The sequence below is a fragment of the Prunus persica genome, chromosome G5 (assembly GCF_000346465.2).
Source record: "Prunus persica cultivar Lovell chromosome G5, Prunus_persica_NCBIv2, whole genome shotgun sequence".
Classification (NCBI taxonomy): domain Eukaryota; kingdom Viridiplantae; phylum Streptophyta; class Magnoliopsida; order Rosales; family Rosaceae; genus Prunus; species Prunus persica.
This window is the reverse complement of record NC_034013.1, coordinates 5,208,014-5,230,793: the sequence shown is the minus strand read 5'-3', so window position 1 is coordinate 5,230,793 and position 22,780 is coordinate 5,208,014. Positions and strand designations below refer to the sequence as shown.

The 22,780-nt window shown below is 37.4% G+C and overlaps 1 protein-coding gene across 2 annotated transcripts; it reads right to left on the bottom strand.

The window, feature by feature from the left end:
- Positions 1,016 to 14,054, bottom strand: LOC18777232 (regulator of nonsense transcripts 1 homolog). Of its 2 annotated transcripts, none has more exons than XM_007210366.2 (29): positions 13,289 to 14,054; positions 11,789 to 12,040; positions 11,518 to 11,688; positions 11,293 to 11,343; positions 11,086 to 11,178; positions 10,806 to 10,901; positions 10,672 to 10,722; positions 10,281 to 10,399; positions 9,640 to 9,748; positions 8,891 to 9,013; positions 8,717 to 8,788; positions 8,150 to 8,221; positions 7,984 to 8,050; positions 7,437 to 7,579; positions 7,282 to 7,353; positions 7,047 to 7,175; positions 6,194 to 6,349; positions 5,944 to 6,057; positions 5,761 to 5,859; positions 5,599 to 5,676; positions 5,123 to 5,257; positions 4,538 to 4,612; positions 4,267 to 4,384; positions 3,378 to 3,751; positions 3,217 to 3,276; positions 3,055 to 3,126; positions 2,285 to 2,416; positions 2,088 to 2,207; positions 1,016 to 1,843 (listed from the first exon to the last, which is right to left on the bottom strand). In XM_007210366.2, the coding sequence occupies exons 1-29, from the start codon at positions 13,817 to 13,819 to the stop codon at positions 1,697 to 1,699; spliced, it is 3,831 nt and encodes a 1,276-aa protein (XP_007210428.1). In that variant the 5' UTR covers positions 13,820 to 14,054; the 3' UTR covers positions 1,016 to 1,696. The 2 variants fall into 2 exon arrangements, with proteins under 2 accessions (XP_007210428.1, XP_020419251.1); XM_020563662.1 differs by having other exon boundaries at positions 4,273 to 4,384.

Genomic DNA, 22,780 nt, shown 5'->3' with positions numbered 1-22,780 from the left:
TTCTCGACTGCCTCCACCTCTCACATGTTATCTCCCTTATAACCCACGGGGGGGGGGAGGCGTCAGGCAGCTTCCCCCTACTACTCTAAAATCCGCGGGGCACTCCTCGGCTTTACTCAACAAAACAATATTTTGGGGGGGTGGGGGGGGGGGGAAGAAATTGGGGGAGAGAGAGATACAGAGAGGGGAGATTTAATTTTTAAATGTGTGAAAAGACATTTTTGTCCATACCAAGTAAGACTTGTCCATGTCATGTCATCATTTTTAACAAAAAAGACTAAGCTGACGGAAAGAATGATTTCTAAAAGTGGAGGAATAATTAAAGTACCATCGTAACAATTTAGTAATATGAGGAATGAAAAGCAAAATTTAATCTTAGTCCTCGGACCATGGCTACAATTTATTCAATTGTCAACAAATAACCTCCAAATAGTTAAAAGCAATTACCCAAAGACATGTGTTTGATTCCCCTAAGGCCGTCACTATAGAATGACTCCCTCATCCACATGGTTGCTAAAAAGGATTGGACAAGTCCAATAACGGCCCACTAGAAAAGGTCACCCTCAATCCCACACTTTCTAAAAACTACAACAAAGAATGGGTCAGGAAAGGATGGAAGAAAAGGTCACTCGAAATTAAGTTCGAGTCCAAAACTTCGTCAAATTAATTGATGAAATCCAATGCAGCAATATGCAATTAAACATGCAAAGAGAGACCTTTGTCTCTCCAAAACATTCGCAATCAGCCCAAAACACAGTCGATTTCATCTATTTTCTAAACTTAAAATGAAATACAAGGACCAAAATTGTAATTTGGCTTTTTTTCACGTTCAACAAGAGAGAATCTTGGGACAACAAAATATTTGACATCTAAAATCTACTACCATACCCATCAAATTTTAATCCACAATTGCTCGTCCTCATTGATCAAGGCTCCCATTCTATTTTAACCTTGAATGGTAAATTGCTCTTACAAAAGAATAAGGGTAAATAAATAAAGGAAAAGATATTGGAGAAAAACCTCAAGCATAGCATGCCAAATATATAAACCACTACAGCATTTAAATAAAGCCAATTACACAAGAAAACCAATATCACACTTTTATATACCACCAGGGTTCTTTCTGCAATCAGTACAAGCACTGAATAACACTTGCTTAAGATTTCATCATCGTCTATTTCAATAATAATGTAGAGTATAATTACATGTCAGGAGCTGAAAGGGTTAGGCGACTTTCCCCAGCACGCTGTACAAAAATTGTGGTAAACTGCTTCTGTATGAATAATGGGTCATTTTCCCTGTCAGTCACATATATAGCGCCCCGCCTCTTTCATCATTGTCCCAACCCTTTCGCCAAAAACCATGCCATGTAATGCTCTCATTTCACTGAACATTTTTTACCTTTCTTCAGAACAATACAAAACTCCAATCAGGTACTCGGGGTTATCCTTTTCTTTCTCAGCCCTGGATGTGCCGCTCTTGTTTGCTCAGACCCCATGCATGTTCATTTGCCCACTCTATGATATTATTCCAATATCCAGAACATCAATTACGGGTTATGGGGATAACCACACTGATCTCAACCGGCAAATCTTCTGCACTTAGGGTAGATATCTTTGGGCACACAAGAGAGCACAAACCGAGTCGCTGAATGCAAAGACTATAACCCATCACAGCCATTATTCCCTACTGTCTCTTAACCATTGTAGTGGATTTTCTGATTTTGGGAGCTCTGACCCTGCTGAGGTGGCTGCTGCTGCTGCTGCTGTTGTGGGGCCTGCAAGTTCATTGGCTGTGTGTTGTAATGGGCAAAAGGCTGAGAGTACAGAGAATTCATAAATCCCTGCAAATACGTTGACCAACTTGTCAACTATATGGCGAGGACAACCACCACTAAGCCAAGATATGACTTGAAAATGAAACAGAGGAAGCATGCAGTAAACATTTGACCATATACCCAACCCACCAAACTCAGTCAAAGAAAAAAGTAAAAGGGCTTGCTAACTGCAGAGTAGACAAATGTTTGTACATGCCATTTTGTTTATTTTGGAGTGATAATTCTCAATCAAACAAAATGAAGAAGAAACCTGAGACTGAAGTTGATTGGCATTGGCCACACCATAGTGGTTCTGTGATGCATCATCCTGAGATGGGTCATTAAAGCCCACTTGAGTAAATAGACCTTGTGATCCGTGAGGCATGTAGTCCTGTAAGAAAAGTAGTTCAGAATTGCCTAAAGGATGATAAAAAAATTAAAGACACAAAATCATGGAAACTAGCAAACCTGAGACATGAAGTCATTCCCTGTACCAAATCGAGAATATCCGGCTTGAGAATTCTGGTTCATAAAGTTCCCTGGAAACCCACCTTGTGCACCTTGAGTAACGTAATCAACAGCATATCCACTTTGAGAAGCCTGCAGAGCAAGCTAGCATTACGTCAATATAAAAAGCAATACAAGTGAAAACTACGCTTCTGACGACTCATGCATTAAGATCGCTTTCCTGTAATTCAGTTATAGTTTTTTCAAGACACGGCTAGTCCTGTAATTGCAAGTAGAGGTTTAATTAAAAACGTGCAACAGTATGTCCTGTTTTCCCCCTTTTAACTCTATTAAACGTGAAACTATATAATAAGGGTTGTTAATGTAGAGGCTGGGCACATTTTGGAAAGAAAGAAGTGTTGATACAAACGGGGTAAGGGAAGTTCCGTTTCTATAGATAATCTCATCAAGTGAAATAACCTTTCTGTTATGTTTTTTGTCACGATGGTGGAACTTGTTCCAAGTAAAAACAATTCATAGAAAATGAAAACAAAATAAGTCTTTAATAAAAAAACAGTCTAACATTCTTCAACAAACCACTTGACGGACAACCTAACAGTCTTAAGGAAAGATGTTTAAAATAAGTCGAAAAGATACCTAAACCAAACCATGATAGTAAACAACTGAATCCTGAAGTTTCCAAAATCAAGACACCCTGTTGGCATACAAATAATATATGGCCCAGCATACAATAAAACCACAAAAAAGAAAAAAGCACCCCAACTTCATACCTGAGTGGAGAAGTCAGCAACATTATAAGGAACATGTGATCCCTGACTTTTAAAGTCATCACCCAAGAATTCCTGGTAACAGACGATGAAAGATGAAATTAAGAAGTCAATATCAAAGTCACAACTTAATCAAAAGATTTATATGTTTAGCACGAGAAAAACCTGAGACATGCCCGCCATGGAAAATCCATCACGAAATGTTTGGCTTGGCCCTTGTGGCATCTGTTGCATACAATAAGGATAAGAATACATGCATCCAGTAGATGAAAGTACAAGAATTGGGGAGAAATGGATACATAGAAAAAAGAAAGAACAATACGAACATTATTGACAAATCCAGGTTGAGATAATGGGCCACCCACAGATGGCTGGCTATTTGGATTTTCAAGGGCAGGAAAGTTGAATGTAGACCCCAGATTTCCAACGTTCTGCTGTGTGCCTTGTTGGTGAGGGAGGTGACTGCCAATTGGAGCACCTGCATTTCCACGCCCAGCCCCAAAACCTCGACTTCCAGGTTGAGGGACATGAGGAACAGCTCCAACTGGTCCATGCACGGCTCCACGAGTTGGAATAGCATATGGTTGAGAAAGGGGACCACCATGAAATGGTGAAAGAGGTGCCCGAGGCATTGGATATCCAGCAGGATGTACCCCAGGCTTATGTGCACCATTGGGTGGGCCAGGAGGTAAGTAAGAACCTGCATTTGGCATAAATGATAAATTAAAGATGCAAGAAAAAAAGAAGTTATTTTAGGGATAGGAGATGTTTATCAAATGGGTTTATTTTATTTACTTATTTACTATAATTTGAATTTAAAGGCTAATTATTTATTTTATTCTCATCGTGGGATTTAATTATTTTAACAATTCTTCATACACATGAAACAAGCAACAACTTAGTGAACCCGTCTTTTGGGCTCATAATTAATTAAAAATTGCTCCTGCTACTCATCCTAGAGCCTTTGAATATTGTCCAAGGACGTGCTGTAGAAGTTCCTACCATATCAAACTAACCCCAAGTTTTTATACTAAACATATCCATAATATAAGAACTAAGTTGAAAGTTGTCTTCAATTTCTTGTTCAATTTTCTTCTCTCTTTCATCTCTACTACATCAATCATGTATAGTGGAACAGCAAAAGTATGAAAAGTATCAATTCCTGGAATTCCGGGAGAAAGAAGGAAAAAGGGAAAGATACTGGCATTAACATACCCCTACCACGAGTACTTCTTCTGTCCGCACTTTGGCCAGATGAGGCAATAGACCCATAACTATCATTTGGGATAACTCCAGGACCACCACCAAAGAATAGCCGCCGGTCATTATAGATCTGTGTCAACATTAGTGCAGGTGTAACATGATTCCACATCAATTAGTGATTTCATAATTAAGATCCAACTCCACCACAAATTGAACATATGTATGTACAGAACAAAAAATATCCGTAAAAATAATGTGTGCCTGCTCTCGCTAAATGACGTACCTTTTTGGGCTTTGGAAATTGAACCATACTCTGCTTCAGGTTATTTAGAGGCCCCTCAACCAAGCACTCGTGTTCCTATTGATGTATAAAATGTCATAAATACTATGCAATGCTGTGATCATCAACCCATACAACACAATCATTTTGATGAGCCATAATGACAACGCCACAAAGGGAGAATCAACAATAAAAGGAAAGCCTAAACAAAATTTGCAAAATATCATTAATAAATATGCTCCCCAGAGCTGCACGAGTGTTAGTCACCTGCCATCAACATTCCAAAGCCGAGTTCTGGCTTGTGGAAAACATATTCTGTTCCTCAATCTTATTCCTTGTTCCCTTTTTTATTTATTTTATTTTTTATACAGGAAACAGAACTTAACCAAGAAAAGTTGAAAGAACACAAATACATTGAACCAGAGGTCAACCTAAAAAGACTCTGGAGAAGATGAGAACAGAAAAGGCTTTTACTCAAAAAAGAAGAGTAACCTTTTACTCTTATTCTATTAACTGGCAGTGGAAAAAAAACAAAGAAACAGGATAACACAAACCACAAATAACATAATTACAGAGATCAGGAAATACCTTGTAGTGTGTCAGTAGGCTATTCCACAGTGGCTGCTTACTTAGAACTTTAGGGTTTCCAAGAATGACAATACCATATCGAGCACGTGTTAGAGCAACATTGAGACGGCGAGGATCATTAAGGAATCCGATACCCTGAAAGAGGGGTGTATTAGCTAGGAACCAAAAAGCTATCACAATGTTTTCTCTTTTTTCTTTTTCAAATGAGAAAAAGCTATTACAAATTATCTCAGAACCAAAATCTGGAAATCTTTGTTTTGTATAAAATTAATAATAATAATAATCTGAAAAGAACTATTGTCCCACAAAACATGAACAGAGAAACAACATCTTTAATATTAACGTCTCTAGCATTCTGTTTAATCGTGCTATACAATAATTACATGCCACGGAGTTGAGAAAAAGTGTATAATGACTTTACTTTCTGCTGATTTCATAATTAATACTTTCCACATTAAGTGATTTCATGAACTCACCTGATGCTCATTACTCCTAACACATGAAAGGATGATATAATCTTTTTCTCTTCCTTGAAATGAATCCACACTTGCAACCTGTGACAATAAACAAGGAAACAACATCGACAAAACACGGATAACAGCAACAGAATTCTACATATGATGAGTCAGATAGATTACCTCAATTTCCTTATAAAGTTGCTGTCTGAGAGCACCATTTCTGGACATATAGTTCACAATATAAGCTCGTTGTCCCTCATATGGTGTTATCACCCCAATCTGTGAAATGCTGACATTATTAGACTGAAACAACATGGACTCCAGATATAAATGCTATAATCAAAAGGACTATTATAGATTCACCTGACTAGGGACTACACCACTCCTCAAGAATGTTGTGACAATCTTTTCAACGTTAGCAGCCTCAGTTCTGTTCAGATAGGATGTTCCACTAGCACTTATCTCCTCTTGCCCCATCTATAACACACGTGTATGAGTCCAAAACAAGTCACCAGATAAATTTAAAATTTTAAAGAGTTGAAGAAAAAAAAGCAGCCAAAAACAAAACTTAACTTTGCTATCACAATTTTTCTAATGTTTCAATATACTGTACCTGTACATAAAAGAACATGGGACGATTGGGAACTGGCCAAGGAAAATCAATGCCTGATGATTGCCTTTCATTGATGGTCACTCCATTTTGAAGTGTGCCCTCATAGAAGCTGTTAGATGGAAACTCTGACAAGGCTGGATGCATTCTGTATTGAACCTAAAATTTGAAATCACAAAACTTAACATATCAGTCCTCCCACAGTCATACATGCACTAACAATTTCACTGCAGGGTGAAATACAAGAAATTTCATAAAGCAGACAACGGGAAAATATATTATTATAATTTAAAAATTATTCTTTTTGGAAGACTGATTTTACACCATCTTAGCAGTACACACATAGTTGAGCTATGTAACTTTGCTTTTGACTCAAATGCAAGATTGGTAGGAATTTTTCTTTTTAAATATAATTTTTATATGTGATAAAATTTAAAAGGAGAGCGCCAGTCTAATGTACAGGATGAGAGAAAGAGTCTGTGATTTGCTTACAGAAGTAATGAAAATAATGTGGAAACAAAAAAAAATAATAAGAAAAATACTGGTAACTAAGCTTAAAAAACCTTGAAGAATATGAGTCAAGGGCAACTACAGAACCACAATAATCTTTCCAATACCGAGAAAATATGTGCAACTTTGTCAACTTAACCTAATACTAAATTCAATGTTCAGTGTTGTGATGTTAAGAGAAATGAGTAATATCTTCTCCGATTGCTGAATGGTTATAAAGAACTCAAGTTTCATGCATGACCAACCAACAGATGCTCATAAAATAAAAAGCCAAGTACATGTAGACTATCACTGGTACTATACAGAGCTACACGGGTATCGAGGCTGGAATAAAAAGGTGACAAACCTGCAATCTAATTGGTTTCACACCAAGTAAAACGAGGCGTTCAAAAAGAGACTGGGCAAGCCCAGCACGAGCTGCTTTCTTGCACATAATGACTGGACCAAGCTGGCAGTGATCACCAACAAGAACAACCTAATATGGAAATTCTCATAAGATTGCCGACCATGCACCAAATTGTTAACAAATCAAGCTCTCAATTAAAACTCATTACTGTGTAAAAAATATTATCTCAAAGTACCTGCTTTGCCCCAAGAACCAAAGGAATAAGGCATTCAGGTTCTGTTGCCTGAGTAGACTCATCAATCAGTACCTAAAAGCAAAGGATAGAATTGTGTAAGCTTATTTTAATTGTGACTAATAGTAACGAACTGTCTATGTAAGACGTATTTCAACCTGACGGAACCTAAAATTTGCCAATCGAGGATCTCCAGCGCCAACACATGTGCAACAAATGACATCAGCGCTCTGAGAAATCTCCCTCTCGGTTGCCCGCTTCAGTGCCTTATATTTCTTCTCATCACTACTAGACAATTCTCCTGTAAAAATTTCAAGGAAGTAATTAGCATCAAGTTGAATAAACATACATATAAGTTCATAGAACTATAACACATTTACTTAAAAACTAATTGCAAGTAATACCGGGACAAATACAGAACAATCAAGACCAGCGTTTCAAGGCAACAAACGGATAGTTTCATGCAGTAAATTGATTCAATGTGATAATCATAGCAAAAATAATAAAAGATGTCAATCGATAAAATCAAATTCATTTTTACCTACACGCAAGGGTAGTTATGTAACATAATACACATATCCTTCTAAGTCATGCTTGGACTAACAAATAACACACAAAAAGGCATTTAAAAAGCCGGAGCAATTGGGGACAGGGGGGAGAGAGAGAGAGAGAGAGAGAGAGAGAGAGAGAGAGAGAGAGAGAGACCTTGCTCATCCTTCAATTGTTGTAACTTGTGAAGTTCACTCTTTTCTGACGTGTCAAGATGACGAACCTGCAATTATCAGTCAGTAAGCATCTTGTTAAAGAAACAAACATAAAGAAAAAAACAAAATGTGACAAATTATTATGAAGCCAACAAGTCAAAACAAACCTGGTAGTGGAGGGTTAAATGCTCGACAGGAGAACTTACAGCTTCCCTTGATTTCGCACAAAGTCTAACAACCTTAAAGCCAAGGGAAAGAAAAAAAAAATAGAAAATTCATAAAACACATTTCAATCATAAAGATATAATATTATAAATCATATGGTGCAATATTTGATGCAGGAAAGGGAGTTTAGGCACTCATTTTCAGATTTCCTGTGACTGGTAATCTTTTGACACAGATTTTATTAAAATATGAAAGCAACCATGGCATAAACAGTGGACACGGGATCCATTATAGAGTGCCAAAGACACCTAAAAGAGCCATCTAGGATTCTAAAAAGAAAAGAAACAACTGTACAACCCAGCAACCAAACCAACATCTAACCAAGGTAAACAAGAAAAATAAAGACACAGAAGCTCTCTAATCCAACAAATTATCAGAGAAAAGAATCCAATTATATGTCTACATAAGTACACAACCAGAAACAATAATTAAATATTCAATACAAGAAGAGCCACAAAAACAAAGGGGATAGAGTTGGTATATTAGCAGGCAAAGAAATGGTCCTCTACCTTCAACCCAGTTGCACTTATCTTCTCAGCTAGTTGGTCTACAGCCACATTACTAGGAGCACAAACCAAAACCTAGAAGAAGAAATTATGAGGGAAAAAAAACAGAGAGAGAGATGAGTATGTATTTGTGTGTGGGTGAGAAAGAGAGGAAATGAAGGATGTTAGGGAATTTACCTGTCCCTGGCCTTGTTTAGCCATGTGATACACAATTGCTGCAGAAGTAACAGTTTTTCCTGTGCCAGGTGGACCCTGAATCAAACTTATAGGCTTCTGGAGGACACTCTTCACAGCAAAAACCTATCAATAAAGATATGTAAGACACTTTTGAAAAGACCAAGGTACAACAAAGATTCCTGAAAAGGTCCTACAAATTGATATTATGCGATATTTAGGAAGGAGACATTTATGATGAGAAAAATAATGTATAAAAGCAATGTACATAACCCTACAGTAAAGTCTGCCAATGTATCAAGCATGCTAAACAACATAGTATTGACAAGTCCTAGAGGATCTCAGACTCAAAAATAATCAACACAAAAGTGAAAGTCAATGAGACCCAAAATTTCTCTATACACAAAGCTACACACACAAATTGCTACCTATTGGACTGAGAGGAGGAATGCAAAACCAGGACATACAAAGGACCATTTTAGTGAAACACCACAATTCAGATATAACATAAGACGTGTGATTCTAATAGGTCCTACATCTATAATGTTGATAATGAACACCAAACAAAATAACTATGCAACTTAGGAAAATTTTCCAAACCTAAACCTTTCGACCAAGGATTCCGACAAATATGACCACCTCAAAAATCAAAATAGGTGGCATATTTCCATGAATCAAAGAAAAGTACTCTTTGGTTAAACAAGCATATCAATCAAATCAGAACAACTTAGTGTATAATCAAGATATCATACTTGAGATGCATTGAGCTCCGGAAGACCAGGCGCACCAAAACGACGAGGCAATGTATTACGGACCATTTGGACCTCTACTTCATGGCCTAATAAATGATGGTAAATATATCTGCAAGAGAGTATTAAAGAGCAATAAAGTTAGATGCAAACATACAATATCGTAACCTCGAGACCTAACCTAAAACTAATTAGAGAAAAATACTGATTTAGAAATATGAGCAGGCAGAACCACCACTATGTACAGAACTTGGTTTAAATTCAAATTTTAAGTGCAGTTATTGTTCTAAGTCTACACAGGGAAGTTCGATCAAAACATATTCAATAGCGCTCCATTACCAACTCAAAATCAAAGTATCATATGATATACAACTATCTACAAAGATATTCAAATCAGTTCATTAGGGACACAAAGCATATCATCTGGAAATATTAAAGCCATTAACTGAACCTGAACTAACCAACATACCCTCTGATCAAAGCATTTGATGCTTGACATTTCAAGATAATGTTTAGCAATACAAGAATTATGAACACAGAATCAACATCAAGTCCCGTCATGATGAACATGTCCTTTGATAAGACTAATGATGAACATGTTAGCATATACTTTTCTTAAAAAGCAAAAGCACCAGCCAACCTACCCACTAACACTTGTCTCATCCACTGCAAAAGCCTTCATGGCTCCCTGCATCCGATCAAAACTTGTACTCTTCCAAACGAAGTCAACACTGAAGCCATGGTTCACATCAACTGGAACTCCCTGCATACACCATGAACGATACATCAGGAGGAAGGAAAGGGGCGGCTGCTAGGATAAACTTGGAATTTAAAAAAAAATTACAAGGGTAGAGATTGATTTCAAAATGCAAGGCCCATGGCACTCTAGCAACAAAAAAGCCCCACCCGAAATAACAAAACAAAAGCCCCAGTTGTCAAAAATTAAATAAAGTAAAAGTAAAATAAAGATTAATAACTGCCAAGTTCACCAAAATAAATAATAAGAAAAATTAGCTGCACCACTATTCAAACTACCTGACTGGCACGAAGTTCAAGTGCGACCTCCTCTTGCGCAGTTAACTTGATCTGAAACAGCAAATGAGTACTATATGATAAGTGCTACAAAACTAAAACACAAATAAATTATGAACTATAGAAAAGAGGCATACCACATGTCCTACTGACTGCCATGCTGGATGAGCTGCATCTCCAGAATAACGAAGCCGCAGCTCATCACCAGGTACAAGCCTCAACTCATTATCTTCCTGCAACAACCCAACACAAAAAAGAATGTTTAAAAAAGATACATACTGACAGAACTGAAAAGGGTAACACAAAATAGATGTTAAGAAAAGATACATACTGACAGAACTGAAAAGGGTGCAATACTACTAAAAACCAAATGGTCAACCTAACAAAGAAATTATATGGAATTTTGCAAGAAAATACCTTTGGAAAAACAAAATATGCAATACGCTTCTTGTTTAGACCAATGTCCCACCGAATCGTGACATTGTCTTTGCTTTGAGATTCTTTCATCATCTACAACAAAATTAAGATCACAAGCATTGGACAATTGTTTAATCACTAGCCAAATGATCATAGATTCTATAAATAGAAAAGAAAAAGGAAAAGAGAGGAGGTTAGCACCCATACTTTATCATAGTCAGCTTCAAGTTTAATAAGTGGTGCAAACACATTTTGATACTGCATCAATAACAAGAAAACTGTCAACATACCAGCAGACATCCATAAAAAAAAAAAAAAAAATGCATAATCTACAAAGGCTTCTCATGTTATAAAATGAACACGATTTAAGCATTCTCAAGTTTCAAAGCATATACAGTCTGTCCAAAAAAAGTAATAAATAAATAAAATCACCTGGTAAGCATCTTCATACTTCAAGACCACAGGTTGGGGTTCATCATCCACACCAGGCTTCTCAAGATCTTCTAGGGAAGCGTCAGGATTGGTCTTCCATAGTTCTTCTACCTTATTTATTTGTTGAGCACTAATCTGGCGCGCCCTTAACTGCTCCTGTTCAGATGGGACCTGCAAAGCACAACATCTTAGATCTTCTAAACTGAAAAGCATACATTATGTTAAATGAAAATAATCATGAAGCTGTTGGTAGGGAAAGAAAACACCAAACCTTAACAAGCCACTGCAAGAAACACCTATCATCAATCAGGGGACACCACTGGCTCAGATCCCAGTTCATATCCTTCAATGCATTAACACTTAAACAGGGTTCCCTACAAAGAAGAACAACAACACTCTCTGTCTTGGCTGAAATAAATCCAAGAAGGAATACATTACGACATCCACAATTGTAGCATTCTAGGATCGTTTCCCCCAATGGACTATCTTTATGAAGACAGACTTCCTTGTGTTTTGCTCGAACCTACAAAACCCAACATGACAGACCACTTAAGAATAGTTATCAGACTACAATGCCTAACCTATTGGAAAGAAGGGTATCTTACAATCCCTTACATTAGAGAGAAGACAGTGTATAATGATTATACAAAATATTTAATCACCTTGAGATTGAAACCTTCAATTTAATCAAACTCCATAATAAAAACGATGACCTAAACTTTAGCTCATAATTCCAAGTCGAAAAGCTTAGCAAAATAAATTAAAAAATAAGTAAAAAATAAATAAACGATATGAGTGAAACTGACTCCCCAACTGTTATGGTCCACAACTTCTGCTAAGATCAATTGAAAGAGGATATGAAAAAGAATGATTTAACACTTCATCTCAAATCTTACAATATAATAGCCACATGAATGTCATGAGAAAAGTATTATCATACAACTAACTCCATGTAGTACTGTACAACACCACAATATGATACATATGCGGGTTGCTTAAAACTGCATTAAACATATGTCCTCGGTAACTCCATTGGTATATAAGTGATCCAATATAAACCATCCACTCAAACAAATCAGAGGAATATTTGACTCATAAAAGCTTTTTAAGTGCCCTATCTTTAATGGAGCTTTATAATAGAAAATTATGTGGGTTAGGAACTAGAACTTTCGAATTTTATTGGCAACAAATACGATCCCTACAAATTCACATAACATCAACATGAGCCAAATTAATCTTCAACAGCACCCAAGGGTCAATGGACCAACTTAACAGAACGTGTACCATATGAAATTTCTTTTTAAATTTTATTAGATTGTATGATATAACCTTTTAGAGATCTTTCACTTTCTGTAATCATACTAGATTGGGGAGCTGCTGTAGGATAGTTTTTTTAGTTGTTTATAATGGAGGGGTGTTTTGGATTTGTTTTTAGGGCTGTATAATTTTGATGGTGACCTTCTGGTTTACTGAGTTTTGTTATGTCAACATGTGAATGTCACACCTCTTTCTTCTATGTTTTTAACCCCAAATGCCAAACTAATACTGCAACAAGAAGCTCACCCCTTGAAAACAATAAACACTTATTTCCCTATATTATCTAACTACTAAACTTCCCACTATTGCATCCATGTTTTGACTCACTCCTCACTCGTAATTTCCAGTTCTTACCCAATTTCCCATTAGACCCATACCTGAAAATATACAAGAAAATAACCCAAAATAAAAATGAAAACTGGCAGAAATTTATACTCTGAACCCAGTTCCTTACCAGGTGATTCACAATATGAGAGCCGGACGTGTTCCCCCTCGAATTACAGAACCATTTTCGACATGAAGGCACGTTACACCTCACAACGCACGCCGGGTTCGACACCCCGCAGTACCGGCACGCATGTTCTGTGAAATTCCCTTTGCCGTACTCGTAGTTATCATCATCCCCAGTGTCCTCAAAGTTGAGGACACTCATCCCACCCGCTAGCACGTCAACCACCTGATTATTGCCGCCGCTACTGCCCGACCCACCTGCCCTGGCCTTCGTGGCGCTGCCCGGGGCAGCTGAAACCGGTGACGCATCAGACTGGTGGTCCGACCCGACTCCTCCACCGCCACGGTCGCGGTCTGTAGGGTCTGATAAAGAATCGGACGGCGTGGGCCAGGCCACAGGTGACCGAATCGGGTCACGAAACTCCGGGTAGTCAAAGTCCTCGCCTTGGGTGTTGAATTCGAGGAAGGTGTAGGCGTCGTTACCCGTATCCGGCTGCGACGCCGTTTCAAAGAGGTTGTTTGGCTGCGAATCCATTGGTCGCCCTGTGAAATTGAAATTTTTTGGGGTCAAGGGTTTTAGGAGGTTGGGGTTGTTCAGATTCGAGAGACAGAAATAACGAGAGTGAAAGGGGTTAGGGTTAGGGTTAGTGTTTGGTGAACGAAATGAATGAGAAGAGAGAAAGAGGCTTGGGAAGAGGAGGAGAGAGTGTAGGAGGTGTGTGCGTAGACGTCATGGAGAGAGAGAAGATAGAGAGAGTGCGTGTGGGGGGGTTTTGTAAGTTTTGTTTTTGCGAAACTGTTTTTGCAATATTTGAGACGCGCCACTGTGATTGGGCAGCAGCGGGTCCAAGGAGTGCTTTACAATACGCACGTGACGGAGGCCTTTCGGACTGCATGGCACGTGAGAGAAGTGTGCGATGTCAACTTTAAAAGGCTTGTGTGTTGTTGTGAGGCACGTGTAAGTCGTGTTTGGGAAATTGGCGTAGATGGATGGACAATGCTTCCCTTCTATTATGCCTCAACGACAAAGTGATATATATCCTCTCTTTTTTAATTGTCAAAATTACTTTTCCTTATTATTTTTTTCACTTTTACAGAACCCATAGGTTTTGTTACATTTTCTTGCTTATCGTAAAGGATAAATTAGGTGCACTATATTTTTGTAGACTCTAGGTCAATAGAATTGGTGATGAATTCTATATTTTTTGTACATCATGTTCAACATAGAAAAGTTGGTGATGAATGAATATCTTCTCTTTTGTTCTATTTTGATTGTCACTTACCTATGGTGGAGTACTTGACTAAGGGGGACTAAGGGATCCAAGGTATGACTATATTTCTAAATTATAAAAAAAATTATTTTAAACATTAAATATTTTTTTCTATTCTTAAATATAGATTATAAAAAAAAATTAAAACTTATAATTACAAAAATTAGAAATTTATGATTCACATACAATAAATTTAAGATAATGAAGTTGGGTTTTCCTAATGGAATACAAGTGTAAATATAAACTTAAGATAATCATTGGTTTCTTGTTCACTCATTGTACATTTGCATAGCCATATAATCTCTACTGCCCTGTTTGGCATGCTTCACTAAGCCTCACTGAATTGGACTGGGTTAAATAGTCCTAAAAACCTATATTTGGTAAGGAAGGGGATTAAGTTAAATGAGATTATATAGTCCAATGAGTAAAAAAATATTGAACTCGCGTGTCTAATATAGCGAGCCCAAAACTTGGTTCGCTAAATAGCGAGGGTGCTATTTTGTACACGGAGTCCGGCTGAATAACACCATCACCATCAAACACACGAGCCCGAAACATCAAACATACCACCATTACCCCAATGCCACAACCATCAAACCACCAACATCAAACCCATAACCAACCACCACATACCTAATCGAAGCATCACCATCACCCAATTAGTCAATCGAACCATCATCACCAGCTAAACCACCAGCACCACCCAATTGAACCACCACAACTATTAATTAGAGCAAGTCCAACGGCAGAGCCCAGATCGAGGCCAGGGGAAAAAAAAAAATTGGCGTTCCACTGCGTAGCCCAGGCCCGGGGGAGGTGTGGGACCCACTAACTCGGGCCAGCCCGAAGGCGAGACTAGCCCGAGCTCCAGCCCGCGGTCGCTGACGTCAGCGCGACACCAGCTCCAACGGGAATAAGCCACATGTCGCCTCCCCAACCTTCCGATCAGCATCTTCGAATTCATCCTACGGCTGAGGCTTTTCTGGGCAATAAAAATATGAAAAAAAATCGTAAATTTTTTTTAAAAATTCTAAAAAATTCTGATATTTTTTTTTCTATAAATACCTATCAATACCCTTCACTTTCAACACCAATCCTCATACATTTCATTTTATACTTCTACTATTATTCACTCTTTACTCAACATTTTCCTCTTTTTCATCTAGTATTTTGATTTCATATTTTTATGGTTTCTTCTATCGAAACCGGAGGGGCTTGGAGCACCATGGAAGATGTTTCCTTGTGTGAGGCTTGGCTCCAAATTTGTCATTGTCCCGTGTCCGGCAATGAGATGAAATTTTTTCATATGTGGAAAAAAATTCATGCCGAATTTTGTGAAAAAATTTCGGGGTCTACTCGTACGGAGATGACATTATCCAGTAGGTGGAAAATCCTGAATAAATAGGTGGAAAATCCTGAATAAAGAGTTGGGAAAATGGAGAGCTGCCCTAGCAAAAGCGATGGACAACTATAGAAGCGGGGAAAATCGTACTAACGAGGTAAGTATTTTATAATTTTTGTTTTATTAAGTTTAATCTCCTAATATATATATTTTGTCAATATTTCTTGCATTTTAAATATTTTGTTCATATTTCTTGCATTATCAATATTTTGTTAATATTTTTGCAATTTAAATATTTTGTTCATATTTCTTGCATTTTCAATATTTTGTTAATATTTCTTGCATTTTCAATATGTTGTTAATATTTCTTGCATTTCTACTTGTTTCTTAATTTTCTTGCACTTCTACTTGTTTCTTAATTTTCTTGCACTTCTAATTTATTTATAAGGTTAATTGCATTTTCATTATTATTTTTTTTGTTACTTGCATATCCAATATATTTTAAATATTTATTGCATTTCCATTTTTTTGTTAAATAGATGATACAAGCACAAATGTGGTTCGGTGCAACCGGGGGTGGCAAAAAAAGTTTCAACCATCATGAATGTTGGGAGGTGGTGAAATATTGCAAACGCTTCATAATTATTCCAACGGGTCCCGCCGTTGTATTAAACGAGACGCCACTCCGTGATTCAATGGCACCGGATTCACCTCTCGATTCTCCTATGAGTCAAGACTCATCCATGGAAAAGGAGCCGAGGCCCATTAGCTGAAAGGCCGCGAAGGCAAAGAAAGTGGGTAATTCAAGCAATAATAATTCAAAGTTTTTGGAGGAAATTGCAAGGCAAAATGGCCTAAGAATTGAAATGGAGCAAAAACGCTAAGATAACGAGTTGACCCTTCAAGCTGAGTATGCACGAGAAAGGGAGTATTTGCGCAAAATAGATATAGACAAGACGGATCGGGAAACCATGGCCATGGATACAAGTCATATGTCCCCTGAAACAAAACAATTTTGGAAGCTAGAACGAAGGGATGTTATGAGAAGAAGACTTTTCCGGGATGATGGGCCTAGCAACACGGATTGGTTAAATGATAGAAACCATTAAATTTATTAGCCTACCTTTTATGTATTTGTATTTTTCATGTTTTCTTTTAAAGTTGTTGTAATTCATGTATTTTATTTTAGTAGTAGTAATTCGTAATGACTTGTATTAGATTTCATTATTTAATAAACAAAGTATTCAATAAATTACCTTTTTATTCAACATATTCCATACTTCAAATAAAACAAAATAAAAATAAAAAAAACTACAAACAAGGCACAATAATAATAACAAACCACAACCAAAGCATAATAAATAAAAATACAACACAACCAAACCATAAACCAAAGCATAATAAATAAAAATACAACACAACCAAACCATAACTAAATAAAACATAACCAAAGCATCTATGCTCCATCATTCTTCTTCATTGCCTTTCACCGCCCATAGATGCTCCATCAAGTGAACTTGACGCATTTCATGAATATACGAAGATTGCATCTCTGTATATCGATCTATCATTCAGGTCATCAAATGACTATCCCTCACCAACGGTTCCGGCTCAAATGGTTCTCCACTTGGCCCCATGGGCCTTTCATAAATCTGTGTCAAGGCCGTGTTCATTGGATCCGGTTCGTAGACCTCTAAAGCATCATAATCATACTCATCCTCCACAATCATATTATGGAGGATGATGCAAGTCATCATAATGCTTCTGAGGATCTCCTCATCAAACATACGGGCCGCACCTCGAATAATCAACCACCGAGCTTGAAGGATACCAAAACACCTTTCGACATCTTTCCTGTATCCCTCTTGATAGGTAGCAAATAATTTTTGCTTCTGGGATCGGGGATTCGGAATAGATTTGACAAAAGTGGTCCACCTCGGGTAGATGCCGTCAGCTAGATAATACCCCGTCTGGTACACTGTATTATTGACTGGATAGGTGATATTGGGGCCCTGGCCTCTCAATACATCGTTGAAGACCAGGGATTGACCCAGCACGTTGAGATCATTTTGGGATCCTGCAACTCCAAAGAAGGCATGCCAAACCCATGTGTCGAAGCCAGCAACGGCTTCAAGGATGATACTTTTTTGGCCTTTTTTATTTCCGTAATCACCTTGCCAGGCAGTTGGGCAATTCTTCCATTGCCAGTGCATGCAGTCGATGCTACTAATCATTCCTGGAAATCCTCGAACTTCAGCTTTTTGTAGAAGCCGTTGGAGGTCCCTGGGAGTAGGTCTACCCAGGTAGTCCCTAGTATACAGAGTTTCAACTGCTTGACAAAATCTTACCAAAGCCTCCAACGCAGTGAACTTCCCCATCCGGGCAATCTTATCCACCTGATCAGCAGATGTTCCATACGCCAACATTCGTATAACAGCTGTAAGTTTTTGCTCCGGAAGAAGCCCCAAAACCCCAGTAGCATCACACTTTTGAACAAAGTATGCATCATAATTGCAAATATCATGCATGACTTTATTGAACAAATGAGGTTGCATTCTAAATCGCCTTCGAAAATCAACATCAGAGTACAAAGAAGTTGGGATAAAATAATCTTCCAAAAGATTCTTACCCGGAGAATGCCTATGTCTTTCCACATTCCGACGGCGGCCGACTTGTGAACTACGGCGGCGACCTTGGTTCTCTTCATCTTGCAAAGCCACTGCTATGAGAACTTGCTCATCGACTTGTCTCTGCAACTCATTGATTTCATCTGCTCTACGGTTTCTCTCATTTGTTTCTCGCTCTTGCCTCTCCAAGCATCTCCTAAATTCTTCAATTGAGAATGAATGAAGTATGAAATCTAAACTCTGAGAAATGAAAATATAGAAAGATGTGGTGTGAGAGGTATGAGCTGAGCCTCTGATTTTATAGAAAAATTTGGCAAGATAGACATGCCACGTGGCTTGATTTTATTGGATGAAAATCTTATCTGAAATTTGAAATTCATCCGAAATTTGAACCCAAATTTATCTGAAATTTGAATTTTGAAATTCATTTGAAATTTGAACCCAAAAATTTATCTGAAATTTGAATTTTGAAATTCATCCGAAATTTGAATCCAAAAATCTTATCCGGAAATTTTATCTGATTATGAATAGTCTTGACACGTAGGAATCCGGAAATCTTATCTGAAAATATTACCCAAATTAATTATTTTCATTAAAAAATAGGGGGAGAAAATAAAAAAATGAATAGTAATTGCCCTTAGCCATGGCAATGGGTGGAAACACAAAATACTATTTGCAAGGGCAACCACTATTCACGTGAATAGTGGCTGCCCTAGCTCCACCCTTGCCATGGCTAAGGGCAAATGGGTGGAGTTGCTCTTAGTGGAACCAGAGAGAGAGAAAGAAGGGGGGAGGGGGGGGGGATGAGTTGATGGTTGGATCTGTAGTGGCATTAAGAGAGAGTGAAAATGAGGGAAGGAAGAAGAAAAGATAAAGGAAAGAATAGGAAGAAGGAAACGAAGAAAAACAAAAACACACTGGGAATGGAAAGAAGAAGAAATGAGGAAGGAAGAAAAAAAAAAACAAACATGCCAAGGAAGAAAAGGAAGAGGAAGACAAATGAGAGAAGAGGAAGGAAGAAAGGAAAAAAAAAAAAAAGGAACGGCCAGAGAAGAAAAGACAAGGAAGAAGAAAAATAAAAATAAATGAGATAGTTTTAATCTTTCAAAAATATTAGAATTTTATTTCTTTTTAGGCTAAAATCCTTAATTAAAATTAAATATTAAAAAAAAAAATTAGCCTGACACAACACCAAACATAAGTCTTCACTATTTTTATAATCCAGTTTCTTAGTTCGATGCAACACCAAACATAGATCAGTACTTAATCCAGCTTAGTCCAATCCAAGCTAATTCAAGACAGTCCTAGGATTTAATCTGGTCCATAACAATCCGCCATACCAAACGTACTCCATTAATCCGAGGCTCCAATGGTGTCAAGCATAGCACCCTTTACCATATTTTGAGTAATTTCATTATCATGTAGTGCATGCTCCATCAGATTCGTCAACATCTCCCTTCGAATAAGATTACAACAAGCCATAATTATTCGGCATTGTGTTTTTATGGGATAAAAGGATGGGCTCCTTAGTATAACTCATCTAGCTTTTATCATGCCAAAGCAACGCTAATTAGCATGTGTCTATATATACCTATAATGTTACTTAGCAATACATAGTCAAATATGAGTCGATAGACTGCATGAAGTTACTTTGGTTAGATGAAGAACTACACAATATTGTACTGCTTAATGGCTCATCTATAAAGCCAAGTTCATTTAATTTTATGTGCAACTAAGAAACCCATGACAGTATTTGACCCCATATACAAGATACATGGCCAATAAGTAAACAAAAAGATACAAAATCATACAAGTAATGAGATTGAAGATTGCAATTGCAAAATAAACAGACTTTGAATTGGCATGAAATTGGATGAGCATGTCATTATTTAACTTTTGTTTGAACGAATAAAGTAAATAGCCCAATGTTTTCAAAAACGAATAGGGAGGAATGTCGGTCCGTACGAAGGCTTCTTTCAGTTGGACGATAAGAACCGAGTTTCGGGAGGACGTTAATTGCCCCTCTAAGGAAAAAAGAAAAGGTTTTTGTGTCTCCTTCCACAGGCTACACTCTGTTAAGAGAAACTCTCCGCTTACGTGACGTGTGTCCTTATGGCCCCCTAGGGAGACCGCTTATCTTTCACCTCCTAGAAGGTGCTTCTCTCGACTGATGCCTATGGGGGTTGCTGCCCTATGAAGGGCGACCGTAAGGACACACTTCATTTCGGCTCTAAGACCACTTTGCTTTTCTGTTCTATCCGTTTTGCTACTATCCCCCCCTCAACCGAATCAAGCAGGCCACATGAGGTGTTTTGGTATTTTTTTAATTGAATAAGAAAAGCTATTACGAGTAATAGACAATTAGGAGTGGGCAAGTGTTTGGGTTTAGGGTTTAGGGTTCATGAAAACCCTTGTTAGTGGGGATTACCAACAAATTGTGTTCTCTATGATTTTTCTTTACCAAAAATGTTCGTTGAATGAGAATTCCGATCAATTTGAAATACAATTCTGGAGATAAGGTCTTACCAATGCCATTTTTCAGCGTACGCGTGTGTGCACATTTAAAACAAAGAGAAATGGTAAACCGAGAGAGTTGCTGCTCCTATAGGTCGTACTTGTTATAGCTCCTAAGATAATTATTAGGTAGCTTGGTCCTTGATATAAAGTAAATAGCCCAATGTTTCTAAAAACTAATAAGGAGGAATGCGGTCCGCACAAAGGGTTCTTTAAATAGTGCCTGCCCTAGCAATTTTGTTGTTGCTTTTCCACCCATTGCCATGACAACTCAAGGAAAATTACTATTCATATGGGATTAATTTTATCTATATGTATGAGATTAATAATAATAAATTTTCTAGGTATGTATAAAAAAAAAATTCTGAATTTTTTTTAATTTTTAAGAATTTTTATTTTTATTTTCCAAATGTTTATAAATTTTTTTATTTGCTAACCCCAACGCCCTTAGGCAGTAGCTTGGGTTGATCTTACCTGGGCTGGATGTCTATGTTGGAACCACTTTTGGAGGCCTAGGGGCCCTTTTGCCCGAGTTGGACTCATGTGGTGGAAGTGCTCTTAGATAGAGAGAGGGAAACATTGTCCAAACTTCTCTATGCCAAAAAAAAAAAGAAAAGAAAAACTAATGGTGTGTTTGGATGAAGTAATTCTAATTTCCATGGAAATTGTAAATGACGGAATATCCAATTACATCATTTAAAAATTCCGTCAATTGCAAATTTCAGCGTTTGGATGTCATATATGTGGAATTTAAGAAATGACAGAAATTACAATTTCACCTGTTTGGATAATCATCACATAATTAGAATTTACGTAAAACTTTTTTTTTTTTTTTCAAGAGTCTTGTATAAAATCTGATAGGAATAATTAGCATAGTTCAACACATTATTATTATATATATAATTAGAAGACTTGTGATGTACGAAAATGTCTAATAGCACATACCTCAATTGTCAGTCCCGATCTCTTGGACCACAGGAGTCCAAGAGATTGTGGTCACCTACCGTTGGATATTAATCCAATGGTTCAAAAAAGTTTTTTAAAAGGAGTGCAAGAGTGAGTGAACCGTTGAATTTACATCTAACGGTGAGTGACCACAGATCTCTTGGACCCCTGTAGTCCAAGAGATCATGACTGCCTCAATTGTTACTAATATAAAGAATTGCAACTGTAGCTTGTCTAATTTAAAAAAGCATAAATCAGGTAATTAAGAAAAAAATGAAGCTAATCATCCCAACCAATGTTTCAACAAAATAGCAAAAATTAAAAATGTCAACTGAATATAAAATGTGTTTACGCTTTTGGTGAAATAAACATAAACACCGTTCCCTTCTTTCTCTCAGTTGGAATTGTCTTTAACATGAGAAACTGTTTCTCATTTTCTATAAACCAAGAGCATGCCTTCAGTTGTTCATCTGGACTAAGATCTGGAATTGCAATTACTTCATTATATACTTCTGTTGGATCAAGCTTTTGTGTAGTAGAATTGATAAAGTGTTCCAAAGATGAAGCCATTTAGCCACTGAAGCAACAAGAACATTAGTTGTACCTCTTTTTTTTGGTGGGGGAATCTCAGAAGGTTTTTGATTTCTTCTCTTTGAACAACTAGAGCTGGGTGAAACATCATCAACCTGACAACTCTCAAAACCTTGAGTATCACTTTCCAAATCAACAATATTATTGGGATCACTCTCAGGAGTCATAACCTCAGCAGCTTCTGCACATGTTTCAGCACCCTCTCC